The 8,987-nt window shown below is 39.4% G+C and overlaps 1 protein-coding gene across 2 annotated transcripts in view; it reads right to left on the bottom strand.

Moving 5' to 3' along the window:
- Positions 1–445: 445 nt before the first annotated feature.
- Sult2a1 (sulfotransferase family 2A member 1) overlaps positions 446–8,987 on the bottom strand; it is a 50,581-nt gene continuing 42,039 nt past the window's right edge. For both annotated transcript variants that reach the window (XM_004867037.2, XM_087200699.1), the window contains one exon: positions 446–920. In XM_004867037.2, coding sequence (XP_004867094.1) covers positions 808–920 — 113 coding nt within the window. In that variant the 3' untranslated portion in view covers positions 446–807. The remainder of the gene's footprint in view (positions 921–8,987) is intronic.

Below are 8,987 nucleotides of genomic sequence, written 5' to 3'. Positions count from 1 at the left end.
GATTTGCTCCCCCATTTGACCTCTATTTAATCAACTTTACCTGGGTGACTGTACTTGTAATCTTATTGGTTGGTCATGGTTTTACCCCACCTCATGCCCACCTTGTAAATTTACATGGGGCCGTACAGTTTTGTCCCACTTTCTACCTGCCTTACCACATTTCTTTGCTGTAAAAAACATCCTTGAAAAGTGGGGTGAGTGGCAACCCACTTTCTGGTCCCCATTCTGTCACTCTTAGACAGAAGCTTTCATTCTCTCAATAAATTTTTCCTACTCTTAAAGAATCAGCGAGGCATGAGCTCATATTCATTCACAGAAGAGTTGGAACTAAATCCTGTCCAACATCGCAATACAATTCTGAGTTATTCTGCATGTAACAGCATGAATAAAGACCAAATACAAAGTAGTGAAGAAAAAGGAAAATTGATCAACACATTGCACTATCTGACATTTATATAATTTACTTATTATTTAGGGTGACACATTACAAAGTAAGAAAATAAACAGCCTTACCTGCTTGTAGATTTTTTTATCTTCTATATAAATTTGATGTAATTTTTATATTTTATTGTAGTGCAGTATATATAATACGTGAATATTGTGAAGAATTTCTAAAGTGTAGTACTATGCAATGAATACTGGTAAGCAGGTAATTTGTAACAAGTAGGCAATCAAAAATGTAAAGATTTGATCATTCAAAACTTCACAATGAAATAATGTTTCATGCTATGATCTACTAGGCATGCAGAAGTACAAGGTCAGGAAAACAGATATCAGTATCCATAGAACATCTAGAAATTTTCAACATTATTCCCATGGAAACAGCTTTGGAGGAAAGCCTGCCATCTTCTTCTGATATATTTCATCAAATGCTTCAGCTTGGGCTACAGTGAAGTGATTCTTCCAGTCCCCAGCGACTCCTGTAAAGCAGAACACAGAGACTTAGATCAGATCTAATGATGGGGCCTAAGACTTCAGCACATCTCTTTTACCAAGTCCTAGCATCCACCTGACGTGCAGGAAGTAGCTGACATAGCTGAAGGACCAGTTGAGAGCCAATGGCCATGGAGAGCCTTTCTGTGCCTGGGTGTCTGTATTTATACTTCTACCTGCCCAGAAGCAACTTGTTTACCTCCCATTCTCTCTCAGCCCATCCTGTATAGACTCCATCATCCACAACACTGGATCTACCTTTTGATACCTTCAGAATCTCTTCCTTCTCACTATTTCTGTTTCTGCTGGCTCATACAAAGTCAACAGCATCTGTCATGTGGGTTAATGTAATAGATTATCACTGCAATGTGCAGTGTTTCTGTTCAGGCATCTCAATTTCTGAGTATGAATAATTCTTAAGACTGCATGTCCTGTAGATGTAAATTTATTTTTTACATTTCTACTTGACTCTTCAGAAATCTTTCTAAAACTTTTGTATTTGTACTCGGGGGCTGTCATAACTAGGTAATACAGACTAGGTGGTGATTTCAGGAATAGAAATAATTCACACAATTTCTTAGCTTGTGATGTTGGGATTGCTGGGCTCTTATGAGGGTCCTGGGAAAGAACATGTTGTAGGTCTCTCTCCTTGGCTTGCAGTTTGCCATCTTGTTCCATGTCTTCACACTGTCTCTCCTCTGTATCTGTGCTCTAATTTCCTCTTTTAAAAACACCATTCATATTAGGCTATGACCCAACATTTTAGCATCATTTAAGTCTAATTGCTTCTATAAACACCTTCTGTCCAAATGAGGTCCTGCAGACTTCAACTTCCACATGTCAATACTTGAGTGTAGACAGTTCAACCCATTTATCTTGGTTATGAAGACACTGTTTGAAAAGTTGTGTCCAGTACTACTAATTATAAAGTCAGAGACTGGACAGATCCTTCCACATTCTAGGTTTCTTGTGGTCTCTGAATATAGAAGCCCTAATGATCCAATGGCATCAAGTTTTGAACAAAGTTGATTAGATCTTGTGGTCAGAATTAAGAGAGTTACCACTCTACTGTTAACTTCAATGTTTAAACTAGTTAGCTGATGAATCACTATCACATGTTGATTGCTCTACATTAAGCCAAATTATTAATGGATATATTTTCTGTTATTAATTCCTCTGCTCAGTTATCAGCTACTAGAAGAAGTCATAGAATTCCTATTCTGTGCCAGGCACTACCCTCTAGAATAAAAATAGACACATAAAAATAATTGGCTAAACCAAAAATGACTGTTGAAATGCTATCGAAGTATCCCTTAAAGCTTGGTTGAAAGCTTGTTTATGAGCCTTGGTGGTACTGAGAGGTGGTGAAATTTTTAAGTGTGGAACATTCAGAAAGAGATTAGGACACTGGGAGTATGCACCTCCAGAGGATATTGACAATTCTCTCTCTCTTTCTCTTTCTCCCTCTCTCTCTCTTTCTCTCTCTCTCCCTCTCTCCCTTTCTCCTTTGCCACTGACTAACATCTAGGCCCCTGAATCACACACAGCTTTTTCTCTTTGAAGGTGTCTGTTTCAGGTAGTTTGTTGCAGTGATGCAATCCTGACTACCACAATTACTATGACTTCACCTTAAAACCAGTTTCGCCTCTGGATAAATAAATAAATGTGCTTTTTTAATAAAATGAAGTACTACTCAGCCATAAAGAATGACGAATTGGAGTCATTTATGGCTAAATGTATGCATATTGAGGCCATCCTCTTTAGTGAAATAAATAGGGCATGTGTGTAAATACCAAATAGTTTCTCTGGAGTGAGAAACTGAAAGTGTAAATAAGGATTAAAAAGATTAAAATGAATAACTGATAATTAGAAATAGAAAGAAAAGGTACAAAGGGGTAGGAGAAGTGGAAAGAGAAGGGGAAAGGAAACATTATAAGAAAAGGAAAAAGAGGCCCAAGAGGAGTCTCCCCAGTGGCCATTCCATGCTCCAAGGGCAGAGAAAGTGAGCTAGTCCCAGCACCAAGGAGGAGGCTACCCCGCCACCATTCCACTCTTCCAGGGCAGAGAAGGTGAGCCACGTGTGCACCAGAAGCACCCCACCACCACTTTGGAAATGAGGAGACACATAAACAAGCCTCAAAAACAGACTTCCAGATCACCTACAGCAACCACAAAGGGAAACGAGATGGAAGAGTCTGATACTCAACCACCTGGACTCCCTGAACTGGCAACAAAAGAGGATCTGGGAAAAATGAAATCAGAAATAATTTCTCAGATAACAGCAAAGATTGTGCTCATAGCCCAAGACATGATTAATAAAACTAGAGAGTACACAGATTAAAAAAAAATAGAGGATATGAGGAACATGATGGAATCCCAACATAGGAAACAAATGGAATCCATAAAACAGATGTAAACAGATTTCCAGGAGATTAAAATTCTACTGAAAGTCTACACAGCAGAATGAACCAATGTGAGGACAGAGTTTCAGATATAGATGATAAGATTGCAATTAGTGACCAAGAAAAGACAAATTGCTTTAAAATTATAAGGAAACACGAGAATCAATCCAACAGTTGCTAAACAATGCAAAGAAGAATAACATAAGAATGATTGGAGTCACTGAAGAAAGAGGAGAGAGTGCAGATGACATAAAAAAAAAACTGTTCACAGAAGTGATGGCAGATAATTTCCCAAACAGGTGAAAACAACTTAACATACAGATAAGTGAGGCATATAGGACTCCAACTAACCTTGATTAAAAAACTCTACAAGCCCGCTGCAGGCAGGCAGGTCTGCAGATGCCCTACCAAGGTCGCGAGTCACGCAGAGCACTCGGAATCAGCCTGCTGCAGACAGGCAGTTCTGCAGACTCCCTACTGAGGTCTCAAGATGCTTGGAACACAGCGAATCAGCCCACGCCCCGGCAGTAATCCACTGGACACCCCACCCCCGCTCCTCTGGCCTCTTCTCTGTACAGCCACCTGGTTCCACACTACAAAGAAGCAGAGGACACTGGACCACCAGAACACTGTACTGGGTAAGCTGGAGTCATCTTCACCTCCCATCAGGAACGGGACTATCTTCAAGGGAAGGGTAGCTGGAACCTGCAATACACCTCTGCAGAGTTCAACCCTGCAGGAGGACAGGGAGTTCAACTTGGGACTTGCAGCCAGAAATCTGCCTGAATATCATGGGTCTGTGACTACCTTGCTGAGACTCATTGACTTATATCTGCACACTGCTACCCACATTGTCTATTGTGACAGCAGAGACACCCTGAAAGTGGCACTTCATCTTCATTGTTTTTTTTATTCCCAAAATTAGTATTATTAGTTTGGTTTTTTTCTCTTTTATTTTCATTTGCTCCTCTTATCTTTAATTATTTTCCTACTCTTTGTAAATATTTGTTTTTCTCTCTTTTTTTCTTTTCTTCTTTCTTTTTGCTTTCCTTTCTCTCTCTCTCTTACCCTCACTCTCTTGCTCTCCCACATTGTTCATCTTCACTTTTTGTCCCTGTTTTGGTCCTCATTTGGAGTACTTCTTTATTTTCCTATTATTCTCTTTTTCCTTCTCACCTGTGTCCTCTGGCCACACTGCTAAACTTCCCCTATCCTTCTTCCCATCTGTCCTTCCCTCCCCAACCCCTTCTAACTCCCCATCCAAAAGGGTAAAGTTGTTATATTGAAGAGTTTATTCACTATATGTTGGGTTGGTCCTCAATTTTGATTTAATTCACACAGCTAAATGTGATAGATTAATAACTACCACAAAATGTCATTTTTGAAGATGTACTTGATGCAATGGTGTTGCTGATTGTATCACATGGGCTAAGGTGTTATTATTGATCTAGTCAATGAACCTCCCTAGTATAAGGAAAATGAGATAGCCTTAGAGTCATCAGAGACTCAAAACTTAAAGGCCAGCTATATCTGGAAGACACCTCTGAGAAGCAATCATTCCATAAGGGTTCTAATTACAAGCAACAAGTATACCTACAATAAGGAATTTCAAACTATCAACCCAGGAATTAAACCAAGGACAGTACCAAAAACGAAAATGAGAAGGCATTTAAGCAAGGCACAAACTCAGGCTTCCACCCCACCAAGGGTAAATCCTGGGGGAAATGAGATGGAAAAGTCCAATAACCAACTACCTGGATACACTGAACTGATAGCACAGGAAGTAACAAAACAGATGAATGAGGCTCTAGAAAAATTCAAAGCAGAAATAATCTCCCAGATATCTACAGAGATGGTGAGCAGAGTGAAAGACATGATTAGAGGATCTAGAACAGAAACAGATAAAAAGCAGATGAGCTCAGAAACATGCTGGAAGCCATGAAGACCCAGCATAAGAAAGAAATGGAAACCATGATCACCCAAAATAAGAAAGAAATAGAATCCATGAAACAGATTCAAACAGATATTCAGGAGATCAAAAACTCCATTGAAAGTATACACAGCAGATTAAGGGAATCTGAAGATAGAATATCAGATATGGGAGACAGAATCATGGTTAGAGAACATGAAAATAGAGATTTCTTAAAAATAGTAAGGGACCAGGAGAAATAAATCCAACAACTGCTAGATGATGCAAAGAAGAATAACATAAGACTGATGGGAGTCCATGAAAAAACAGGAGAAAGCACAACTGACATTAAAAAACTGTTCACAGAAGTAATAGTGGAAAACTTCCCAGACAGAGGTAGAGAATTGAACATACAGATAAGTGAAGCATATAGAACTCCAACTAGCCATGGTCAAAAAAAATATACATCTAGACATATAATAGTCAAGATCCCAGAAACTCAACAGAAAAACAAAATCCTACAAGCAGTTAGAGAAAAGAACCACATCACCTACAAAGGAAAGCCCATCAGAATCACAGCAGACTTCTCAACACAAACTCTCAAATCAAAGAGAGCCTGGAGTGAAGTATTTCAAGCCCTAAAAGAAAATAACTTCCAACCTAGACTGTTGTATACTGCAAAATTATCTTGCAAAATAGATGGGGAAATTAGGCACTTCCATGACAAAAAACACCTGAGAAATTTCATGAACACCAAACCAGCACTACAAGCAATTCTAAACAATATCCTAGAAAAAAGCAATGAGAGCCACAACTCCATGAGGCCCAACAGAGGGAAGCCATCAGGCAAGGAAAGACATTAAAGGAAAAGGGGGAAAAAATAAGAAATAAAAGAGCCAACAAAAGTAAAACATCATGACAAGTATAAATCAATATCTATGAATTATACCCCTCAATGTTAATGGCCTCAATTCACCAATCAAAAAGAATAGACTGGCAGAATGGATTAAAAAGGAAAATGAAACAATATGCTGTATACAAGAAACACACATAACTCAAAAAGAAACTCATAGACTGAAAGTAAAAGGATGGAAAACAGTTCTCCACTCCACAGGAACCCAGAAGAAAGCATGGGTAGCAATCTTATTTGCAGAAAAGTAGATTTCAAACCAAAGCTAATTAAGAGAGGTAATGATGGTCACTACATCCTTGTGAAGGGAGCAATCCAAGAGGAAGAGATGACAATCCTAAATATATATGCACCAAATACGAATGCCCCCAACTATACAAAACAAATATTAATAGACATGAAAAACCAAATAAACACAAACATAGTTGTAGTGGGGGAACTCAATACCACACTATCACAAATACACAGATCATCTAGACAAAAAGTTAACAAGGAAATTCTAGAACTGAACCAAGCTATTGAACAAATGGACTTAATAGATGTTTACAGAGTGTTCCACCCCACAAAATCAGAATACACATTCTTTTCAGCTGCACACGGGTCATTCTCCAGAATAGACCACATGAAAACCCATAGGACATGTCTAAGTAAATGTAAAAGAAAAGAAGTTACACCCTGTATATTATCAGAAAATAGTGCAATAAAATTGGAGATCAATAACATAAGAAACCGCAAAACCCCAACAAACACATGGAAACTGAATAAGTCCCTCTTGAACAACTAATGGGTCACAGAAGTAATTAAAGAAGAAATTAAACAGTTTCTATAAATAAATGAAAATGTCAGTACAGCACACAGGAATCTATGGGACACAATGAAAGCAGTTCTATGCAGGAAATTCATAGCAGTGAATACCCATATTAGGAAAACAGAGAAAACTCAGATAAATAACCTAATGCAGATCCTTAAGCTCCTACAAAAAGAAAAGCATAATGAATACAAAGCTCATACAAGAGAGGAAATTATAAAGATCAGGGCAGAAATCAATGCAATGGAGACTAAAAGAATAATACAAAAAAATCAATGAATCAGAGTTGGTTTTTTGAAAGAATAAATAAAATCGATAAACCTTTAGCCAACCTTATCAAAAAAAGGAAAGAAAAGGCACAAATACATACAATTAAGAATGAAAAAGGTGAAGTCACAACAGATCCAACAGAAATCCAGAGGATCATCAATACATACTTCGAGAACCTCTACTCCAATGAAATGGAAAACACAGAAAAAATGGACAGATTCCTAGATACATACTAATTGCCAAAGTTAAATGAAGAAGATATAGAAATTCTAAACACCTCAATTACAATGAGCAAAATAGAAAATGTAATAAACTATTTACCAACAAAGAAAAGCCCAGGCCCTGATGGCTTCACTGCTGAATTTTACAAGACATTTAAAGAAGAACTAATGCTACTCTCTTTAAACTCATCAAGGAAATTGAAAGGGAAGCAATACATCCAAATTCATTCCTGGAAGCAAGTGTTAAAATTATGAGAAAAGACCAAAAAATGGAAATGAAATCTATGTAAATAGGGAAGGGTGGAGGGGGTGAAGGCACACAGGTAATGGGGAAGAAAGTAAGAATCAAGATCTATCATGTACAAATTAAATTCCAGGCCTTCTTGTTGGGCAACATTGCCAGCCCTTTTCACTTCTCTGTTTTGAGACAAGGATCCCCTCCTCAGCCTTCAGAGGGTCCGGATTACAAATATGCACCTCAGGGTATTGTATTTCTATAAATATATTTATATTGAGTCATGCTGAAAACACCGAATCAGCCTGTGCCCTGGAAGCAATCCACTGGATGCCCCCCCCCACCGCAGGCTCCTTTGACCTCTTCTCTGTACAGCCACCTGGTTCCACACTACAAAGACGCAGAGGACACCGGACCGTCAGACCACTGTACTGGAGCTAATCAAGTTCCCAGCATTTAAAGAATTTCTGCCCAGAGGTAGGGGCTTCTGAGCCACTGTCCCATGGCTCCTGGTCCAGAGGAAGGGGCTGCCCGGCTACCATCTCTCAAGCCACTCCCAGCCAAGAGGAAAGGGCTTTTGGGCTGCCGTCTGTCCTGCCACTCCCGGCCCAGAGGTAGGAGCTTCTGAGCCAGCGTCCCACTGCTCCTGGTCCAGAGGAAGGGTCTTCCAGGCTGCCAAATGTCCAGCTGCTCCCAGCCCAGAGGAAGGGGCTTTTGGGCAACCATCCTGATGATGGCTCCTGGCCCCTGGCCCACCTCTCCCAGCTCAGAGGAGGTGAGCCGCGTGGACGCCAAGAGCACCCCTGCTGCCCCCCCCAGTCAAAATGAGAAAACACATAAATAAGTCTCAAAACCAGACTTCCAGATCACCTACAGAAACCCCAAAGGGAAATGAGATGGAACACTCTGATACTCAACCACCTGGACCCACTGAACTGGCAACAAAAAGGGACCTGGAAAAAATGAAATCAGAAATAATTTCTCAAAATTGTGCTCCTAGTGCAAGACATGATTAATAAATCTAGAGAGGAGCTGAGGAACATGATGGAATCCCAACATAGGAAACAAATGGAATCCATAAAACAGATGCAAATAGATTTCCAGGACATGAAAAACTCCATTGAAAGTCTACACAGCAGAATGAGCCAATGTGAGGACAGAATTTCAGATATAGAAGATAAGATTACAATTAATGACCAGGGAAAGAAAAATTGTTTCATAATTGTAAGAGAACATGAGAAATCAATCCAGCAGCTGCTAGATGATGCAAAGAAGAATAACATAAGACTGAATGGAGTC

This window comes from Heterocephalus glaber, unplaced genomic scaffold, assembly GCF_053883595.1.
Source record: "Heterocephalus glaber isolate CG9 unplaced genomic scaffold, H.glaber_assembly_v1.0 deba00001744, whole genome shotgun sequence".
In the NCBI taxonomy this organism is placed as follows: Eukaryota; Metazoa; Chordata; class Mammalia; order Rodentia; family Bathyergidae; genus Heterocephalus; species Heterocephalus glaber.
The sequence above is the reverse complement of the archived record's forward strand: the minus strand, read 5'-3'. Positions and strand labels throughout refer to the sequence as shown.